Raw genomic sequence first — 22614 nt, forward strand, 5'->3', positions numbered from 1 at the left:
AAATAATTAGTCAAATGTAAATAAATTCTTTGAGAAAATCATTATTTTTTACTAAATCTGATACTTACTCAGTTTCACTAAAGAATACTAGTCTACCTCCTTGTATCAACATCATCGTTATCTGAATTGCCAACGCCTCCCACCCAATCTTATATATGCATAGCAGCTGACCAGGCAAACGTTTTGCAATAAAAAAAAAGTGTCACTTAGGGGCATGGAAAATAGATATTGGCCGATTTTCAGTCATGCTCACAAACATGAGAATCGGTCAAGCCGTTTCGGAGGAGTATGGTAACGAAAACTGTGACACGAGAATTTTTGATACAGTTTAGATACAGGAAATAATAAAATAAAAATTCCAAAATTACTTCATTGTAAATATTTATTTCCAATATTATTTTATGCTTATGGTAACCAATGATACAATTGTTTTTAAGAAATTAATGTCGCATATCGCTATACATAAACCTAGCCATTGGCCTGTAATATCACCTCGTATCTGCCAACGACAACGCCTACATGCGAGACGTATAAAATGCTTTCCCATATTGATCAACTCTCGCATAAAGGCAGCTTAAAAAACTAAATAATATCTATCTTACTCTATGAGAAAATCACTCATCAATTTTGTTTTTTTTTTCACTAAATCTGATACTCAATTTTGATAAACATTGATGTCACAAGTATAATTTTTATAAACATTTTGTTACCTATAGCTAAACGTCTATAACAGAGGCACACACTGCTTAGAAACTAGCTCGATTATGTAGAGCTTCTGATTCCAAGTATAAATGTTACTCGATAATCAACTTACTTTAACAATTTACACTCTGTGACACTATTGTATGCACTCGTCGAATTTATATGCCACAAACACATGCTAAGATAAAATATTCTGGATCGTATAGCTACGAATAAGGACTAACACCCTTATTCACTAACATTTATTAACAGTATTTTATCTATGTTTTGTTTAAATTCTGTCCTATTTCATAACATGTAAGACGGAATAAGAAAACAGCTAAAACATTTAATATTAAAAGATGTTACATTTATTATACACATTTGACATATATATTTTCACAGATCACACACGCAATGTATTATTATACATCTAAGAAATATAATCTAAGTATTTCGAATTACACCAGTAATCTATAGGCATTATCATAAAACTAAATTCGACAAGTGCATATAAAATGTTGTTCGTCACAGATAAGGGTCATTATTTTGTCCTAGACTAATACTATAGGCGGCCCCCCGACCTCGCTTACTGTGACCAGAGTCGGTTACTTACACACTAACATAATGACAAACTATATGTACATGCTCTGGAAGTAAACAACGCCCCATTTTCTAATTTTAAATGATTGTTTCGAATCAATTTGCGTAATATCTTCTTGGGGGGGTATTGTCTTTATTCGTAAATATAATGTGAGTAAATTATAAATGGAGTTTTCTTTGGAGTTTTGAGATATCAGTGCCTTGTTAGTTACAAAGGCCAGTTGCACAAGTAAATTAAAACGCTAATTACAATTGGTTGAATGAGTGATTTAGGTGATGGGCCGTGTGACTCGCAACATGTTATTGATCTACGCACAATTACTGGCACCATATAATAATCCTTACATACAACTTATTCACATCAAGCACACGGCCCATTCATTTATAATACTTTCACAGAAGTCGACTATTGTCACTGAACTTACAGCTTAAACCTATAAAGGGACTAGAACTAAAAAATACAACCTAAGCAATTTTGAATTGTCATGTAACTAAAACTTAGCAATCTTTTAGGAAAATACCTGTTTAATAAATAAAATCAAATGCTATTTACAAGAAAGTTATTGCAGGAAATAAGTTTATACATACATACATATTATATTAGGTTGCAATATCACACAGAACTTACCATACACAGATAGACAACATGTCATTATATTGAATATCTTTACAATATTATGTGAATTACGAAAAATATATTTTTTGTTTGAGTTACCGATGATATTGCAAGTACTATTTTACAAATTACAACAATAATTTCAGATTTTCAGTCAATGTTTAAAATGGGAGCCTCTTATGGTCCAATGTTCTTCAACTAAAAGAAATATTAACGTAAACTAACGATAAAATATAATACCGATGCAACAGCATGCAATAAAATTAATATATAATATATAACTATGATATATTTATTTGATTGTGCAGTATTATATGTGCTGTTTCATATAGAACCTATATGTTGGCACGAGTCATTGAAGAACCGAAATAAAAAATATCAAATAAACATTGATTCTCTTCAAATATTATCTTCTGTATTGATTTCTTTTGAGTACCTTCCTAAACAATTTTCTTACTAATAATATTTTTTCTAATACAGAAATCGTATCACTTTAACAATAGTACCAGAGTAGGCATCAAGTCTTTGCAATAATATCTACATTCAGTAGAAGAAACTGTGTGTTGATAGCATCATCTGATATGTTGTGCGAAGATAACTAGTACAAAATGACCAAGTAAATGTTCAAATGTTCTGCTTCATACATACTGTAAACAACGAGTGCTAATAATAACAAAACAAGCTGTAGTAACACAAGTATCTAAGGATAAATGCCGATTATAATTAAGTACTTAAAAAGCTGTCATGAAAGAAGACTTGGGTGTAGCAGTTACTATTTCTAAAGGTCGATGATTTAGAACTAGACTAGAATGTGCTCAAAAACTTTAAATCAACAATCCAAAGCACATAAAATGTTCCGTCACGTGTCTTAGGAAATAGCAAAATATTTTAACGTTCGCCGCAGGTGAATGTGTGACAATACGAATAATCTTGCGCATGGATCATTCACTATGTTTATGCCAGAATCGTAGGATCACGTCCAGCATAAATAAATTTATAGTAATGAATATAATTAGGCCTACGCCCGTTCCCGAAGCGTACGCTTCAGAAAAGCCACTCTTCGCAATGGTATTTATATACATATATCTACCAAAACATTGACTTATCTAAATATTACCGCAAAACGCGTCAAAGATTTCTTTCATTACATCACTAATAATCACAAATTGACCTGCATCGAACACTGTACATAGAAACGAAGGGCGTGGCGGACGCGACCGACACTCCGTTCACTCGACGTCTATTCGTCCGCGGGAGTCTCCTCGGCGGGCGTCTCCTCGGCGGGCGACGGCGAGGCGGGCGGCGAACCGCCCTCAGACTCGGATCAGGTCTTCCTCAGCTCCACTAGCTTAACGTCCTTCACGTGCAGGTTGTGCTTCGATTTGGCGGCGAACTTGATCACCGCCTGCGTCGACACCAGGGGCACGTGTCGGAGATCCAATCTACAAATATAACGATTTTGTTTGAACGTCGGCGTACAGGGCGAGCGTCGCAACATCGAATTACAGGCTAACGAGAGTGTGGCCATATATAATTAGCAGAGGCAGTCTCACCGCACGAGGTTGGGGCAGCGCGCCAGGTGGTCGAGCGCGGCCTCGGTGAGCAGGCGACAGCCGGCCAGCGACAGGCGCTGCAGGCCGTGGTGCGCCAGCTGCGCCGCGCCCGCGTCCGTCAGCCGAGCGCACGACGACGCGTCCAGCTCCACCAACTTGGGCAGGGCCTGCGACGTACACACGCACTTTAGATAACGAACTGATCTAAATAGACGTAGAAAACTGCTCTTGATGATAAATTCACTAGAAGGATGATTATTTTATAGCACATACCTGTACGACGTAACGCATGGCGACGTCGGTGATGTCGGTGCCGGGCAGTCGCAGCGTGTGCAGGGCGGCGAGGCGGCTGGGCTCGGCGCCCGTGGTGTTGCCGCCGCCGGGCCGCGACGACTCGGGGGGCGCGAGTATTCCTCGCAGTTTGGCGTCGTCTAGCGCTCGGGCGAAAGAAAGGTCGAGAGCGTGTAACGGGGGACAGGCCGCCGATCGAAGGGCTAAGGCCGCTTCGGCCGGAGATCCGGCCAATGATAGAGATCGGAGTGCTGGCAAACGAGCTAATAACCTGAAAACAAATATTTCGAAATGTTACCTTAATTTGCGGATATTAACGCTAGGTAAACGCCACTTAAAGCTTTCAACTTAAAAGTATTATGAGACAATGCATATATGAATACAATGTAGAGTGTAGTTACCAAGCCAGCTGCCTCCTAGCCAGGTGGCACCACTCGAGGCCGAGCGACAGCGGCTGGCGGCGCGCGATGCCGGCGAGCTGCGCCGCCGACACACGCACCTGCACGAACGACATGCTGCGCCACAGCGACGGGTCCATCTGTCGGTGGAACAAGTATCTTAGATATAAACTGTCACTATTTGAAACCATTTTCATTACTATCTGGAAACGTTTGCAGGAAAGCTTGGTCTAGTTATATTAATCCACTCCATAAAGGGAAAAAGTTCACAATTCGAGAGCATTTCTTTATAAATATATTTTGTAATAGTGATTGTCGTTTATACTAACGGAGTACTCAGCCCAGGCCTTGCAGACGAGCGCGCAGGTGGCGAGCTCGTGCGGCGTGAGCTTGGCGAACACGCACAGCATGGACGAGCGGTCCAGCCACGGCGACCCCGCCGCGTTGAACACGCCCAGCGGGGCTGCCGGCCGGATCGGGTACATCGGCTTCTTCATTATCTGAACAAACAACATTTTCATTTATAATTTGTCACATACAAAAGGAGGATGGTTCAGTTATTTTAAAATTTGTGGCCTTGACTACCCGCCTGCCTCCTCGTGAATTGTAACATTCATTATAACTAGCTGCCATATCAGCAAGAGATAGATAGCAATCATAGAATTTGGTGTAATATATCAGAATATCTTATTGTATTAGGAAGACGTGAATAAATACAATACCTTCGCTGAGTGGTGTGTGAGCTGCAGCGCGAGATGTGCCCGTAACGCTTGTTTCTTCGGCGCCTCGTCCTCGTCGCTGGCGCGGCGCTTCTTCATTGGCGGCTCCCAACCCTCGCCTTCGCCACCGCAAGCGCCGCCGCCTTCCTCCTCACGTTTAATTTCTGTAAATATATTTAGTTAGATAACTATCAGCACCAAATAGTCTTCGTATTGCTTAACTTAAGATTCGAAATATATAATAATATATGGATTACAAGTATTCGTGTAAATACGAATCGGTCAACATCAACTATTTGATTTATTTTCTTTTTCAATCTAAATTTACCAATTTGAGTTACTATAGTATGCCTTTTGACGTCTTGTAAATTCAAAATACAAACGAGAATAACATACCTTCCTCAGATTTGATATGTGGAACTTCATTCTTGCCTTCATTGTCGGAGCCAGTTTCTGATTTGAGCTGACCCTGATTTGGCGGTGCTGGTAATTTATTCTGTAAAATAATATCATTTGGTGTTTAGAAAAGGCAAAGTTTTGATATAAACGCATTGCCAAAATGTATTTTACTACTATTAATAAATTCGATTGGTATTAGTTTTATATACTAATACTAATCAAATTTTCAATGCTTCATAAAAAGCTTTCCTGTTATTACAGATTTTACGTTTATGATATTTGTCGAACGTAAAAATATAAATTTACCTGCTGTAAGCTATGGTTGACTTGTGTGACATCAGAGCCCACACTTATCCGCCTGAGATCTGAAGACTTCTGGCGAGCGCGGAAGTGACGAGGCTGGAACAAACATATAGAAATTTAATATGCGATTCGATATTTTTAGATATTGAAGAAAATACCAACTCTATAAATAGTTGTGCTTATTTATAGAGTTGGTAATTACTGACTGACTGATAATATATTTTTGTCCCATAAACACAGATAACAAGGAGACTTTACGTAGTAAGTACCTTTGTGCCTCGGGTACTTAAGCGCTCGATTCAAACAGGATATGAGTAATGAAACATAAGTGCATGTTAATAAATTAGTGTAACGCTGTATCTCTCGCTAGTCGTGTTGATATTCATCCCGTAACTTTCAAAGTGATAAGATAAAGAGAATACTTTAATATTGTGCACATACTTAGCCACTACAAACAGACGATTCACTGACATTTTATATACGTAGAGTATTTGCTACACAAGGAATTAGATTGTTTACCTTGTAATCATGGTTGAGGCCCATGGTGGTGCAGGTGGGACACTCCCAGGAGTTGGGCAGGTCCTCGTTGATCTGTCCGCCGGGCGGCACGCACGCCGGGTGCACGATGCTGTAGCACACGGAACACTCGCGCAGCGTCGATGGACCATTGCGGCCTGAAAATAACAAAATTTACATGAATAACAGTCCTCTTGGTTATTTTTTATTTTTACAAAATGTTGTACCAGATGAATCCAAAAGTTACGGCGGTTGTTGTAGTGATATTTCTATAGCACCTACTTGAGTTTCGTCCGAGTTCCTATTTGTATGTATCAAAATAAATCCTTAATGCAAGTTATGTATATCGCTATATAAAACCCGAATATTTGTGTTACTGCGAAATATTCACTCAAGTCTCGAATATACAGAAGCTCTTCTCGCAAGTTTGATGCCTTGTTCTCACCGTTGTTGCCTTTGGCCTGTGGCGCAACAGGCGTCTGCATCCAGCCGTCGAGGTGGCACACGGCGCACGAGGCGGTGACGGGCAGCATGGGCTGCAGGCACTGGCGCATGACGCAGGTCTGCTTGGCGCGGCCCAGGCCGCCGAACTTCACCATGTCGTGGCAGAACACGCACTCGCCGCAGTCCGTGCGCTGGCACGCCTCGCACTTCTTGCACCTGAAATCGTATATTTTTAGGTTAGCTCACTATTATAGTAGTCTAATAAAAAATCTAATGTCTAACTAACAATTTTGTTTAGGCAGGCTCCGCACCTGGATTTTGGCTTTATTGGAAAGATCCATATTCTTTATACAAAATTAAGAAATATATATATATTTTTAATTAATGATACATGCAGTTAAGTGTGTTTCAGTTGTAATAATTGAATAGAAAATTTACCTAGTTCGTCGCCGTCTAGGCGCCGTATTGGCGTGGTCGGGGCGAGGCCGCGCGGGTCCACCGCGGTGCATGCCGCCGCGCCCGCCCCGACCGCTGGACTGTCGCCGCTCCGACGACACCACATCGTCCGGTCCTAGAACAAACACGCATACTTTTGTAATTGTTGTTCGGTTACACCGTTCTCTCGTTATGTTACACTAATCTTTCCTTGTTTTAATACAAAACTATGTCAGAAGTTGCAGTTGCACTTGACCTTTACATATCACTGTCTGTAATAGACTTCAGCAGTCGGAACCACACCGCCACCAGCAAGTGCAAGCGGACAGAAAGTCAGCATGCACAATAAAAGAATGAAAATAAACTTTTTTTTCTAATTGTCTACTAAACAACGACATTTGACATCACGAAATAATATCAAGTGATCTATATATCTCTTACCTTTGAGCACAGGCACGCCAGTTACGGCCATCTGTTGTTTGTCATGTCGGTGCTGCTCAACCAGCGTGCGAACATCTTTCACAAGCGCTATCGGATCTGACAGGAGTTCTGGCACCGACTTACGAGCCGCAGGCAACTGGTGCAGGTACATTACGATCGCCTGAAAACAAAATAAAAAATCATGTTAGTTAAAACAATATTTAAGATATTCGCCAGCGTTTTACATACAACGACCGTTTTACTCCACATTAGACAGTCTTATGAAGTTACAACGACGAAATTAAATTTCAGTAATAGTTTTAAATGGGAATATATTATGGTCTCGGAAAAAAATATTCACAATATTTTGAAAATTTGTAAACCATGATTATATCGCAGTAGAGTAAATTGTCGTCCGCGGTGTCCGCAAATTACATAACTAGATTTCCGATCTCAGAAAATAAATTAGTGACATTATTCACTAAGAAAATTGTTGAAACTAGCTCATTACTCAGAAATATTCGCAATAAATTCTGTACATACCTTGAGCCCATGAAGCTCATTCTGCGTGAGATGCACGTGTTCTTTAGGCGCAGTGAGCGGCGGGGCGGTGCCTTCAGTAGTGAGATGCGAGCGCCCCAGCAGCGCCGACACGTAGCGGTCGAGCACGTACCACAACATCTCCGTGAAGAATGGGTAACGGAACTTCTGTGGCACCTGAAATTATAAAAAAAAAAACTTGTGAATTTATCCTCTACAGTGTCAAATTTGACACAGTTGAACAGTTAAGATTCACTTTACTTTAAACCAGTAACTCGCATGATTTACTTGCAGACAGAATTCATCTTACGTAATTTTGTGTGAAGTCGCTTCACACAAAATTGTGGATAGAATAGGCAATGTGACAGTTTATATAATACTTTCATTTAGAAAACATAAACAAAGAAGCGAAGGTCCTTTCGTAAACGATATGGTATCGTAGATAAGTAAGTCGTTTCTAGTTGGTTGCTACTTAACAATTAATGCGAAAAGGTATTTGTTTACCTTGGTAACATCTTCAACTTGTGCAATCTTCAGCTGTTTCTCAATGCCGAACTGGTGAAGGAAGTTGCCTCCAAAAACCAGAGAGTCACTTGGAGTGTAGACGGCATGAATCCAACCGGTCGGGATGAAGAACGTGTGGCCGGCTTGTAGCTATAATACAAACAAAAATAATTGAATAAAGTTTTTATTAAGCTTTTTATACTGTTGACATTCCACGTGTCACTAAACACACCTATTACGATTATTTAATTAGTTCCGTATCTCATTTTTGAGCTTATAAGAGGACATGATATGGGATTCTTTTTCTTCGGATGACTATTGTTACTAAAGTACTTTGATTACAGCATCTTTACTAACTGTTAATCCAGATGAGAGGAAATAACGCCAATCTCATTTAGTTTCTTCCAATAAACTTTAAAGCTCTCTAAAACGGACTTCCCGATGCATAAAACATTTTATTGCACGAACTTTTTAGTGTCGCTTCAAACTAGACATGCAGCTGTTAATCGAAAATATATTGAACAGAAAAGTGATCGTTTTAGTCTAAAGTATAATTTAAGCTTGTTGAATTCCCTGTTACATAGATATATAGAATGACGCGTGTTATGCCCGAAGTTGTAGGTAGAGGTGTATGAAACACAGCCGCGTTTTGTCAGAAACAATATTAGTCCAATATATTATTTACAAAAATATATTTATAAAAGTGACACTTACATGCACCCTGATACATTTCTCCACCGTGTCCCCAAAGAAGACATCTGACTGTTTGCCAGAGAGCACCCATTTTTCATACAGCTGCAAGTTTTTCTCTGTAGGTGGGATCAGCCAGAATACTTTGGCACCTGTAAATTGTAATTGATTAACACTGTTAATATTAACAATTCGGTAAATGAGAATTTGAGTTTGGATAATTATGTTTAGTCGTCATACACATTAAAACAAGAATCTGAAACATCGAATTCGAAGTTTTAGTTTTTACTAACTAATCTTATTAATATTAAGTTTAGTTTAAAGGCTTTAAATACAATTATAATGATGAGCTCGGTTACCGAACCTTATCTTGCCTTTGTCCACGCTTTTGGCAACACTACGACAGCTCAAATGAACAGACTTATAGAGGTATCTCTAGAGTCAAACCAAAACTATAGTAACATAAAATAAACAAGTTAAAGGATTAAACGTTAAAACTTACCTCGCAGGATATGATACCAGACGGAGGTGCCTCCGAAATCAATGTGGAAGTCTGTGTAACAGCCCTTCACTGACATCAGGCAGTACTTCTGCACCTTCGGGTACATCATGTCGTCCAGGGCGTTGGTTGACTCGGTCTGAACAAAATAATTAAAACCGTATTATAGAACAACTGATTTCCATTGGCACCCAAGACACTAAGAGACAAGTATCGGATAATTCCCATCTGATAAATTAAATGATAGCAAATAAAGGAAAAATAAGGTCAAACTTCTATGTAATAATCTAACCGACACTTGAACTGGTGAAACCGACCATTAGTCTTGTACATAGGTATCTGACAAATTCTAATACCCTGAGTAGTATAGAAAATAACTTTAAATGTCGCATTCATCAAAAAATGTGAAAATGTTCTTTCACATCTAACTGAGATGTGAAAAAAATAATTTAATTCAATTGACCTAAGAATACTTTCTTAGTATGAGTAAAGGAGTCATTCATCTACAAAGTCCTTTAATAAAAGATGACTGAAACATGACTATAGTTTTACGAAACGCACGATAACCCTGTCACATAGTGTTGGTGTAACATGAAATCGCATGCTGAAATCACATTGCTCATGTGGGTCTTTCCTGCACGCGATATTAATAAGGGCAACTGTAGTTACACTCACTCTAACTGTAGTTTATTTATTAATTCTATCGTATGGTTAGTGGTCCACCTAGTGTCAAAATTGTTCAAGCCGTCCGAAAGGCCTTTGACAAGAGAACGACTGTTATCTTAATTTTCAATAACAGGGACAGATTTATTTCATGTCCTCCGAAGCACGGAAGCGATCAGTTCAAATGCTACTAAGCGGCCACCCATCTTTGGAATAACCGCGCCAATCGTTGTTTAAACCACACGAGTGAGCTCAACTAGAAGCTGGCTATGAACGCCTCATAGAAAGTAGTCATATTGACGATACACTAAAGTATTCAATCACTAGGTAATAGTTATTTTCAAAAGTAATGTTAAAATGTTTGAATTTAAATGGATAGAAAGAAGTAAATATCGCGACAATGAAACTGACAATGCTCCGTGCTTACAATGAGAGCGGAATTATAGTGAGTTGAATACTTTAAATAAATGACTGTCATTGTTTCGCTTTTGAATGAACAAGTCTTAAATTGTTGCTGATATAACGTTATGTTTTATCATGGTCTAGTTTTTACAGAATTGAAAGTAAATAGAACTCAGTCAATAGGGATTTCAAGAATAGTACCTAAATGCTTTCATTAAATTTTTAGTTTCAATTCAACTTTGCTTAATTACCATGATCAATTAGAAATAATGATTGAAAATACCAATAATGTTTAAATAACCTGTTCTATTAACGATCACTAACAAACTATGAGTACCTAATTATAACATGAAAAGTGTGTATCAAAGTGACTAAAATGAGTGAGCGAACTAGTTCAGTAAAATGTCGTACTTTGTAAAGTTTGCGTTAGTCGCTACAAAGTAATTCACGTTCAGCCGGAGTTTAATCGGAATTTCTCAAGCTTTTATGACTTCTTACATTATTCACAACATTCTTAACATACTGTAAAATGTATAAACTGTACATAATGTCCTTACCTGTTGATCTTTCAAGTGCCGGGGCCACACGGTGTCAACCCAGTCGATCAGACGCACGATGCGCGGCGCCTGCACGTAGTTCTCGAGCCGTGTGTGGGAGAACTCGAGCGAGATCACGTTCAATAGACGCTCCTTGTTAGGATCGTCGTAGTACCTCTGCCAGTCCTATGAATGAACGAGGAAATAAACTGTCATTTGGTCTTTGAAACTTAAGTGTTAATTGAGTTGAAAAGCGGAAAAATATTTTATTTTTTTCAGTTCTGTAGTAGTGAACAATATCAATAGATTCACGGAGGTTTATGCATTGTATTTTTTGCAAATTAATCGCCTTATAGAAATGTAGTGAGTGTGTTTAATGCAACAGATACAAGTTAACTTGAGTTTTTTGCTGAATAAAATAATATGCGGAAATCAGAATATAATCCCTACAACAGGTATTTGCATCAATATCAAATTACAGTTTATGCTACCAAGCATTTTCCTACTTCTAAACTTGTTTTCGATACAATGAAAGCTCTGGTTAAAATGTTATCAATGCATTTTGTATTTAAATAAATTCTGTGTCGCTTGAGTCACACAATCTATATTTAGTTTAACAGCTCAAAAACGCAACCGATGTACAACAGAAACAAACAATCTGAAAATATTTTGTACAACATAATTTACATAATACCCGCTATATTGTAAAAAGGTGAAATTTTATGAACCGCACGTTCCGCTGACTCAGATTATTCGGCGTAAAGGTCAGTTGACAGTTCATAATGATCCTCAATAATTAATAGCGCTTTTCTAGCTGAGGATCGAGGCTTTTGTTGTTTGCGTGGTTAGTATTCAAACTTACGGTAAATAAGTAAGGGAGTCTTATAATAAAACCACTATAGTTTGTTTACAGTCATTGAAAATCATAAACACTTATAAAGTGAATCGTAAACTCTAAAGAAGTCAGTTTCAATCACAACCTTTCTCACCGCAACCTCGCGTAAGTTAAAACAACATTTACGATACTGACTTAATTGGACCTTCCGTGAAATTTAAAATTTAAACAATATTTGAAATTCATATGAATTGTTCGGGTAGACTCGGCAATGTTCGCGATTTTGTTTTTTAAAAGGCCCTACTCACGACTCGACTTCGCTCCCAATTAGTCCCAATCGGCAGCATTCTCAGACCCAGAAGCCATTCTGTACCCTTACTGCAAAATACTCAATACAAAATTGCCACACGACATCTTTTCCAAATGAAACTTTCATCTTTACCGAATGAAAATTTTAATTGTTTTTTTTTTTTAATCAACAGTTGGCATTACATAATTAAAAGGACAGAAAAAGAAGCCATGACGAAAATCTGGTCTTACTGAAATCACCATTTTTCAACAGATTTAAAATAGAGAAACCAATAGAACAGTTCGAAACTTCGAATATATGCTAAGTCACTCAATTAATCTGAACGTCCAACAGATTGTGTGTAAAATCGAATCGTTAGTAGGGGTTTTTATGAGTTCCCTAAAAACAACTGTTGAAGTACGGTCGCGACGTGTAATGATTTATTCATTATTGAAACAGATCCGCGCAGATTAATTAAAACATCGCGTTGTTATTTATTCCCACTGTTCTTTCAATCGGATATAATGTTATTACTCAATTACTCTGTACTTGCAATGACAAAAAATAATGTCATGATTTATTATATTCTGTTACAAAATACTATCTTCATTTTTACTTAATAAAGTATACCTATTTAAATCTATGTTGGAAAAATTTATGAGTTATGTATCAACTATGTGTATTGTAAGTGAACATACTGAACATGTTTTGAAAACGCAGATGTTTTCCATAACAAGAAGAAATTAAAATAATATGGACTCACAAAAGAAAGTATGTCACGATTAATTTATTAACTGAGAAATAATGATTACTGCAGATATATTATAGTTTCGAAACAACTCATCGTACATATCCAAAAACATTTTTGCGACAATTTCATTAAAATTCGGAGCGAACATTATAGTTTCCCAACAATCGTCCGTCCGCGTCGCGCCGCGCCTGACAAAAGAATGTAAACAGTGCATACCTTCATGTTCATCTCGATGTTCTTCTGGGTGTTGACGTCCATGACGTCGAGCAGTCGCCGCGAGCCCACGCACATGCGCACGTCGTTCACCGTGAAGTTGCTCGTCGGCACCCTGCAATATACACTCACGTAACAAAATGGACAAAACATTCAGTAACGCCGGTATAGGGGCGGCCGGCAGACGTCTGGGAGTATGCTCGCGCTTGTACCGGCATTGCGCCGAATCGATGCGAACTAAAATGTAATTTAGCGAATGCAGATGCGAAGTTATCGCGTCTCCTTACAATGCCTAGAACATATTGACTGAGTAAAATGACATCGTTTTAGATACAGAATGCTTTAAAATGAGATTTTATCATGCAGGTCAGCCCAACACTTATGACTATCGTTAAAGCGTAGTTACCGACACAAAAGTGGATCCAACCCGCTTTTTAAAACACGTCGTTTGTAAATAAGAATAGATTTATGATTGTGTTTAAAGAATTATCATGTTAATAAGTAAATAAGTTGGTCTAGTCTGATATATGTATCTATCCATTAACTGATCAGAAACATTGGCATCTAGTCTCTCCTGCTCTCAAGTCGTACCTTGTGCGACGGAAGTACATCAAAATTGATGTTCGCAATAGGTCCACGCCCATTGCATTGCATACATTTCCTCCATATTATTAGGTTATCAGTGTAAGTAATAAATGCGTGTTTGAACCATAACAAGCATGAATGGAGCTTCCGTTCTCTGCTCATACAGGACTACGATTGAATCCGACTCTAGTCGGACCATCTCGAGTGTCCACCGGTAATCATGTTAGCCGATTTTCAGTTCATTTATAAACATAGGTAGGTACCGCATTTTGCATGGGCGTAGCCCAGTAAAGCGAGTAGCGCAGCAAAATTACACAGCCTCACTTTTAGTTATTTGTTAACCCTAGCTAAGTTTTGGAATTAGGTCTACATGTTAAAAAGATTATTTACTTTTTGCTTAGTTGCTTTATATTGACTAACTTGTGCCGATAAACAACAGACATAATTTCATAAAAAATCATTTAAGCAATTGTAATGGCAATTTAAACTTTCTCGGAATCCATGGTTGGCGTAAAAAGTTTTTAGGTATCGTCAGGGCGTTACTGTGTAGGCTTGCAAGCTATCGCTAGTTTATTATACAATGACCTTTTAACTTAACATGTATGTAGGCGGGTTCGAGTGTATTCCGAGTTTCCGACGCATCCAGTTTTCATATCGGTCAAAATCTCAATTCTATACGAGGTATTTTTGTAAGACTTCTTGTTTTAGAGCGTACATGAGTTTAGTTTATACGCTAAGAAAATTGGATTAAGTAACTTATTCATGTCGTTAATATTCTGTAAAAGACGTACATTACCTTAATAAACACGGATTATAGGCGTTTTACTTTTGTTTTTACAATTTAAGCAAGTCTACACCATTTTGGGTACCTACATAGAAAATTATGTGATACATTTCGGAAAGATTATTCAACGAGAACTTAAAACTGGAATTATGTACCGAAAATTCAACGACGACATTACCCTTCCGTTCGTTTCAGAATCTTAAGTGAGACCCACAACTCTTTTAAAAGTTTGAAACATCATAAACAAATTGGCATAACCCCTACAAGTACTTCAAATAATAATAGAGCTACAGTTATTTGGAAGGGTTTCGTTCAACTTTAGTCCTCGAACCTTTTGATCGTCAGTCAACGGCCAATGCTTAATTCAACAAGGTCAGCGTTAAGACCGGTCGCGTCTTTACTAACAAACGAATCGTTAACAATGTGTAACAACCCTAAGTACGGAGCAAGTCGCCTGGATGTCTTTTATTTGGTAACAAAACCGATTCATACAAAGTGTAGCAACCCTATTTGCGGACTGTATTGCGAATTTGAGGTGGCACGTTTGAACTCACTCTATGTCGATCTGAAACCTTGACATTACTGGCGTTAATAATAAACAATGTGCTCAGTATATGACTTTGAATTCGTAATCAGACAATCTTTCTGATTGATATCTGGATCATATCGTTTCACGTCCATTATTAGGTTATTGTCCTTATCCACTGTCGAGTGCGATTTATATTATTTAACTATGTGTGAGCTACGGACGGTCAAAACAAGCAACAGTGATCCTAGTTGTAACATTACTGTATCGTAATTCGTAGCAAACATGCTACGTAACACATTGAATGAAGCAGTAAACGGGTTTATCCCACCGGGTTACGAGTCACATCCAATGAGCTAAACGTAACTCGATGGGAATAAAATCCTGTTCAGGCATACAACTGTAACTCAATGAAATTTGTCACTTCGGACGGCTACGCAGATGGGAAATAGATGATTCACAGTGGAAAATGTGAATCATTTTATTGAATTAAAACCAAGTTTTTCATCTCAGTGTTGATATGAGTAAACAGAAAGATATATTATTCAAGGTATGAGATTTTTAAACCTAGTTTAATTTCAAAAAATCTTTCAAAGATAAGATACATCTCATACGTAAAAATAACTTAAACTTACAAAAAGCCAAAGATGTATGCTCTACATTCGAGTCCAAACTATCGTCGTGGGAGGTCAATGGGTACTATCATTGCTTAGAATAATTTGTTTACTACGCTGCTACGCTTTTACAACGTATGCCTATTGCATGGGATACTATCGAACAAGCTGCTTACATTGCACGTTGGCAAGGATAACATAGTTGAGTTGGCAAAACAAAACCTACGTATGTATGTAAGCTGTTTAGCGATGGGTTGCTAAATGCGACAAGTATTTCCCTGGTTTAGACCTATTTTACTAGTGTTGCGTAACCTTACTGTGTCTTCAATCTGTGCTAAAACACAAACCCAGTAACTGAGCTTTTTTCTGTACTAAATTTGTTTGTTATACATTTAGCAAAGATGATTTTAATAAATAAACACTTTCAATTCGAGTCACACATAGATAGATCTATCAACAATTTAATTAATAAGTAAGAAAACAAACAAGGTATTCTACGAAAATATGACACACGAAGCTATCGCTGGAGTACTCAATATTCATTACTTTCTTCCTCAAGACAGAAAACAATCCAACTGCGTATTTTTTATACGAAAACCATTTATTGTTTATAGCTTAGAGTATAAATAAAAGCACAGTAAAACAAGCATCGCGCACGGGCCAATTATAATAACAAGCAAACAAAAAGGCCCTGTTTTATGTAGGGGAACACTATTTGCAGTGTAAGAAACAATAGGTGGTTCAACTTACAATTTGCCGTTTTCCAGGCTACTCATAGTAATTTAAACCGATAGATTTCTGACATAGGTAGAAAGAAGCTTTCTAAAACAATATTTTTATTTGTACATTTTATTATATGTAAAGATTAAGCCCTTAAATAATGAGAGGACCTCGCGATTGACCAAGCTTAAACTCTCTCCCCTCAAGAGAGATGATTCTACCCTGGATACTAAGTTTCATAGATATACATACCGTATTTCTATCCGAGCCTCAATTTACACAGTTCACATATCATAATACACCCGTGACTATTAAAGTTAGTATGCAAAATTATTCAAATGCCTACACAACTTTGATGAAAGCTTACCTGTTGTAACAGAAAAGCTCAGCAGCTGAGGTACTTTTCTTATGAAAAGCTTTTGCACAAACGTATTTACTCCCCCGATTTGTAGGATCCATTAAGCACCCTAGCAAGTCTAAAAGCACTATTATCCCACAGCACAGACTAGAGAAAAATATTGTTATTGCAAACAGACTGGATTCGTGTGAACTTTTGAATAAAAACCACAAACGCTGAAGGTAAAATGAACCATAACCCCAGTACATTCACAGCTGTTATTTTCTGACAATAAGTCAAATTGCCCGACAGATGGATTACGGGAACCACTCAAAACAACTTTAAAGTACTTGCCACAGAACACTCAAAAGTATAAGTTGTTCTGAATTGACTGTAGGCCGACTTCGCGTAAATAAGGATATGAGTGTAAAATAACATTTCCTTTAAATCTACGGCTCGAACGACGACTGTTAAATATGATTCCAAATCAAGGATGTCGTTTTAATCTAGAGATAAATATTAGGGAACGTATTATCTGACTACAGTAATAAATATTGCAATTTTTATATCTTGGTAAGCGCTAGGTAATAGCAATTTTAATTCAAACCACGTTTTGGTTGGCTTATCGGTCAATGACCCCTTTTAAAAGACATATATTTTTTTTACCATCGTTAGTTCAACGTAATCCTAATCTTACATGCATTAAAAAGTCAAGGCATAATAGCCACGACAAGCTGTTAGCTGGCACAACACCTTGCTCATAGAAAAACTAGTATCCCTCACTCAGGCTAATGCCATTTAAGTAGTATGGAAAACAGGTGCCCTGTTGTTTTCCTTTCTTAGAAAGGAATGCGAACTTATTAATGAAAAATAACTTAGAATATACTTAAAAAATGTGGCTTTAATTATGAAGATGTCAAAAATATCATATTTATTGTAGAATCCAAAAGAGGAAGTTATCTATGATGCAGACTGTGGCTTGACTACTGAACCGAAACATTTTAAGCTGGGGTTTAACATTAAGTTTACCATCGAATATAAAATATTTATTTTATAAAGTTCTGTGAATATATACGGATACATCGATCAAAGAACCTAAAAGAGGTTCCTTTCAAATAAACTTGTGTAGAACATTTTTTATTCTGCTACAGCGGTTTTCGATACACCGCGATATAGCCAAGTGGCCTACCGCAAAAGTGATAGCAATCTATTTCCTTTGTAATACACGTAATATGTATTTTATTATAGGCCACGGTATATTGGAATCGATATTCTTTTGATCTAATATCCATAAAAAATACTGCTATAGTAAATAGCGATGGGAAACGGATATAACCTGATGGTTTACTCAGGCTAATATCAATATTGTAGCTTATATATTAAACTGCCTTTTACTATAAAAATATTTTTTACTACATTTCGTCAGTAAATCTAAGATATTGCTAGTAAATTACTCGAAAAACATGTTCACAATTTGCTAATTTATTAAGCTTTATTGCAACCTGTTTCTACAACAATTAATTGCAATTTGCATTAAAGAAAACGCTTTAGCTCTACATAATACGCCCATACGGTCGATAGCCCTAAAGCTAAAAAAGAGATAATAATTAATGTTTTGTCTGCCATACCTTCGCCTAACGTAAATGTAACCCTTGAAGTGGTTGGCTTTTCTCAGAATATCCAAACGATTTGATTAGGGTCCCATGTCAAAAAGGTCGTTACTTTTTTATTTGTACGACATGATAAAATACGTAAACAAACCAGAGATTTGAGTGAAACTTTTATCAGAACATAGACTTAGCACATCGTAAAGTTTCCAACTAAAATCAACACATTGGTCGACGCCCTACTAGTAGATAGTAAGTGAGTCTAGTCCGGTAATTGAGGACGGGTGAACACGATCGAGAGATAATACTAAGATAAAGAACTCTTAGTACACGACCGTAAGTTTACGATTGAATATTGTCATGAACCAATACTTAAGACAATACTGTTTTTTAGTACAGTGTACTTTCGCTAACGAGTTAAAAGCTTCTATAGACAATAGACAAATCAAGACGTCTTTCTTAGATAGGTAGGTACCTATATTATGTTTGTAGAATAATACTTAAAAGAATTTAAGATCTACGATCTTATTAATCAGTACAATTATTTTGAGTGTGGGAAATATTGAGTTCGAGGGGCTCAATGTGTTATATCGTACCTATATGGAAATAGCAAATCTATAATTGGATATTAGTCAAATAATATGACAAGTGTATTCATACATCATTTAAATTAAATGCCCATCGTCATTTATCACCGACTGAGAATCAAAACCAGCTTAACAACACGAGAAGTAATTTTATTACTCATTTCGGGTCTTTGCGGCATTAAAAGTTAATCTGTAATCGTTGCCAACATTTGCAAGTAAGAGTGACTATGACACCTAGTGTATGGTTTGACTAGGCAACAGATCAGCTTGTGAAATAAAACTAGGTTATTTAAGTCCCGATACGTGACACCGCTACTACCAGTATCAGTTATAATTGCCTCCGTCTATCGAGGTATATTATGTATAGAAGGTAAAATGATATAATATTGTGCTAGTCGATTACGCACTTCAGTATCATCATCCATTCAATAGATTGAAAGCGCATTAAAGCTTACAGTATCGTCAATGCATGCCATCGCATAAATTATACTCGCGAGTCCCTTGACGGTTAAATGATAACACGTGCATCTATAGTACTAGTTGCTTTTGCTTCCCATTTCACATCCTTTATACCATGTTCTATGGTAAGGACTTCCTGACATAAAGTATCACCAAGTTTTGTCACTAAGTATTTGGAAAATGCTTTATGTAGGTATATACCGATTTATATACATGTAAGGAAGAGAGTAATTGTTTTTAAGCTTTGTTGATATTCACACTAATCATTCTTATCAGCCAATTTATCAATAGATCCTTGTCTTAATTTATATGAGAATATGAATGTTAATAAAAACTATGATACTAGAAAACAAGTGAATTAAATAGTTCAAACAATATACTAAGTAAGTAGTAAATAATTAGAAGTAGTACATACCTAAGCCCCAATCCAAGTTTTTCCTTGAAAAGCAGCGGTGTAGTGAACCCATTCTTCTGCAGGTATGACACTGTTAAGTCGGAACCTTGCATTTCCAACACTGCACCGGAATGCTCAAACCGTTGACTCTCCAACTTGTCAGCGAGGGAGAACCCCCGACCACCTTCAGCCTCATCATCTCCCAAGGCCCACTCATCAGAGTATAACTTGCGTTGCTTGCGTTCACGCTAGAGCAAACAATTCCCTCATTAAATGAAAGAAATGGGATGATTGTTTTGGTTAGGAATATAATATTGTGCTCTTTCAAAAGAAAGCTTGTGGTCTATAATTATGAACACATTGGATAACACTGTTTAATTTGATAGGCATATTTGATGGCAATGATCACTAAAGTCAGTCATAAATTACAATTATATAAACAAAACTGTTTCAGTAGTAGGACATGATTAACTGATATACCTAACTGTCCAAAAAGTTTTGGTAGCTAAGATATTATGTTCATCTAAACTAGTCTATAATTAGCACTAATTGGTTCAGAGTATCAAAGTACCATTTTAAAAACTCTTGAAAATACCTTTGAACGTTTCATTATGTTTGTTTATCTGTAAAATGTGCTCAAATAGAAAACTGGACAATGCTTCTAGCTGAAGTGACTTTCACTTTTTGACACTTTTATGAGACAAGTTTTAATGTTTATGTGGATGATTTTCTTTATTTTTTTCCAATCAAGCACAAAAACTGCATCGGTTAGTCTGCCTCGCGTCGGCTTACGAAGTAGGTTATTTTTTTCCTGCCAAGGCCAGTGAAATACGAGTAAAAGAATAAGTATGCCTAAGTTGTAACAATAAAACTTTTGATGCGAGCGCTCTGTTTGCCTTCGCGGCGTAACAAAGCCCGGTGCGGCGGACAAACGTGATGTATTTAAATCAATATGCAAGTGTTTTAGACGAACAACTCTCGCCCAGCGTGTAATTGTTCGACGGAAGATTAGTCAAGTAATAAAGTAGATTGCAAACGAGCACTGAGCGGACTCTAGCTCGACGTGTGGCCGCAGCGCACCGCGCACGCCCCTGGCCGCCTGCTCTCCGCCAGCCCGCGGGAGGGAAACGCCTTCGACACTCGTCCCTACCAGATGCCCACTATGCCTCGTGCGCTGAAGACGTCGCTGACGCGCGCAATACTTGTCACGTCGTACATTATCATCGCCGCTGTATCGCAATGCTGCGATCTCCGGAACTATTATAGATTTTGACACCTTCTCGCATGCGCGAATGCATACGGCCGCCGCGTTTTAAACTCGGCCGCGGCGTGATCACAAAAAACTGAGTCCGATGACCCTCAATGACCATCATCACACACAATATCAATAATCACTAAAATATTTCTATCACTATCCCGTAACTTTCGTAAATCGATACACGATGCAGCGATGCACCATTTCATGTTTACGTGATCCCAGATAAAGCCACCATGGCGTCACCCGGGACTAAATACGTAAAAATCTAACAATAAACACTCACCAGTTGCCTTGGAACTTGTTTTTTGTTATTCGGCAGTGTTTCCGACATGTTTATGTTAGTCAGAAACACTGCACCACGAAATTTACACTATTTTACGTAAATATTTTACACGGAGCACGAGAAAAAGTAACGCAATCCACCATTTGCAATAGTCGACACTGCTGCCAACCGCGCGGCGAGCAATCACTCTGGTAAATTACTGGAGGTTGGTACTGCGTAAAATGCCCTATTGGTTTATTTATGAAAACCTATGGCGGGAACGTTTAAAACATCGCAAAATTGTTACGCAACACAAATAATACTGTATAATGAATTTCACGTTTAGAGTGGTTTTGTTCTATTACTAACGTTATAAAACGAATATTAATTCATGTAATAATCTAAATGTGTCTTTATATAGCTTATCAATAATTCCTAACCTAAATATGGGTTGTACTAACTGGGTTGGATTATGACAAGATTATGACGTGGACCTATACCAAGAGAATTGTGATAATTAAAACTTATTTTCGAATAAAAGTAAGTTAAAAAAATGGTTCAACTAACAGAAATTGTTTTTAATATAGTTTAGTTATGAATTATTCCCAATAAGAATTGCATGGTGAGTTATTAACTTAAAATTTAGGCCTATTCAATTATATTGTTCTAATTTTAGTTGTAATTTTTAGAGAATGGGTATAATAAAATTAAATAATGTATTATACCTACCTTCTTAATATTTTTAGTCAGGATATTGTATGATAGTACCTATTTGTTTATATAAATACGGGGTAAAAACACTGGCGTTCTAAGTAGGAAATGAGGAGACTTTTTTTTTGTTTTTAAAACCTGTCCTAGTCATTGATATTACCTAAATTGCTGTTTGTGGCAAAATATTAGAAAGTGCTGAAACATTTACTTTTTATTAATGAAAAATCGTAGGCACTATTTTATTATTGTTTTATTTTCATTTCTTGTTTGTACCTAGGTACCTAGTTACCTGCCTGTTCTGAAAACGCTGTAGTCATCAGTATCCTACCTTTATATTGAGTGTAAATATTAAATACGTATGTTTAGTCGTAGTATGTTTAGTAGTATGTTAAGTCTAGAAGACAAAAAAAGAAAAAGTCACATAAAGTAATTATGGTAGGTACCTACCTACTGAGATTGTCTAATTGTAA

The 22614-nt window shown here is 37.2% G+C and overlaps 1 protein-coding gene across 1 annotated transcript; it reads right to left on the reverse strand.

Moving 5' to 3' along the window:
- Positions 1-364: 364 nt before the first annotated feature.
- Kdm2 (Lysine demethylase 2) lies at positions 365-21619 on the reverse strand. The gene is made up of 20 exons (XM_076127452.1): positions 21455-21619; positions 19935-20161; positions 13304-13415; positions 11234-11398; positions 9615-9750; positions 9137-9264; positions 8423-8572; positions 7922-8095; positions 7400-7559; positions 6962-7094; positions 6525-6739; positions 6083-6237; positions 5567-5659; positions 5258-5357; positions 4865-5025; positions 4472-4642; positions 4146-4282; positions 3727-4015; positions 3454-3620; positions 365-3342 (listed from the first exon to the last, which is right to left on the reverse strand). The coding sequence occupies exons 1-20, from the start codon at positions 21500-21502 to the stop codon at positions 3225-3227; spliced, it is 3039 nt and encodes a 1012-aa protein (XP_075983567.1). The 5' UTR covers positions 21503-21619; the 3' UTR covers positions 365-3224.
- Positions 21620-22614: the final 995 nt, after the last annotated feature.

The sequence above is a fragment of the Anticarsia gemmatalis genome, chromosome 20 (genome assembly GCF_050436995.1).
Source record: "Anticarsia gemmatalis isolate Benzon Research Colony breed Stoneville strain chromosome 20, ilAntGemm2 primary, whole genome shotgun sequence".
NCBI lineage: Eukaryota > Metazoa > Arthropoda > Insecta > Lepidoptera > Erebidae > Anticarsia > Anticarsia gemmatalis.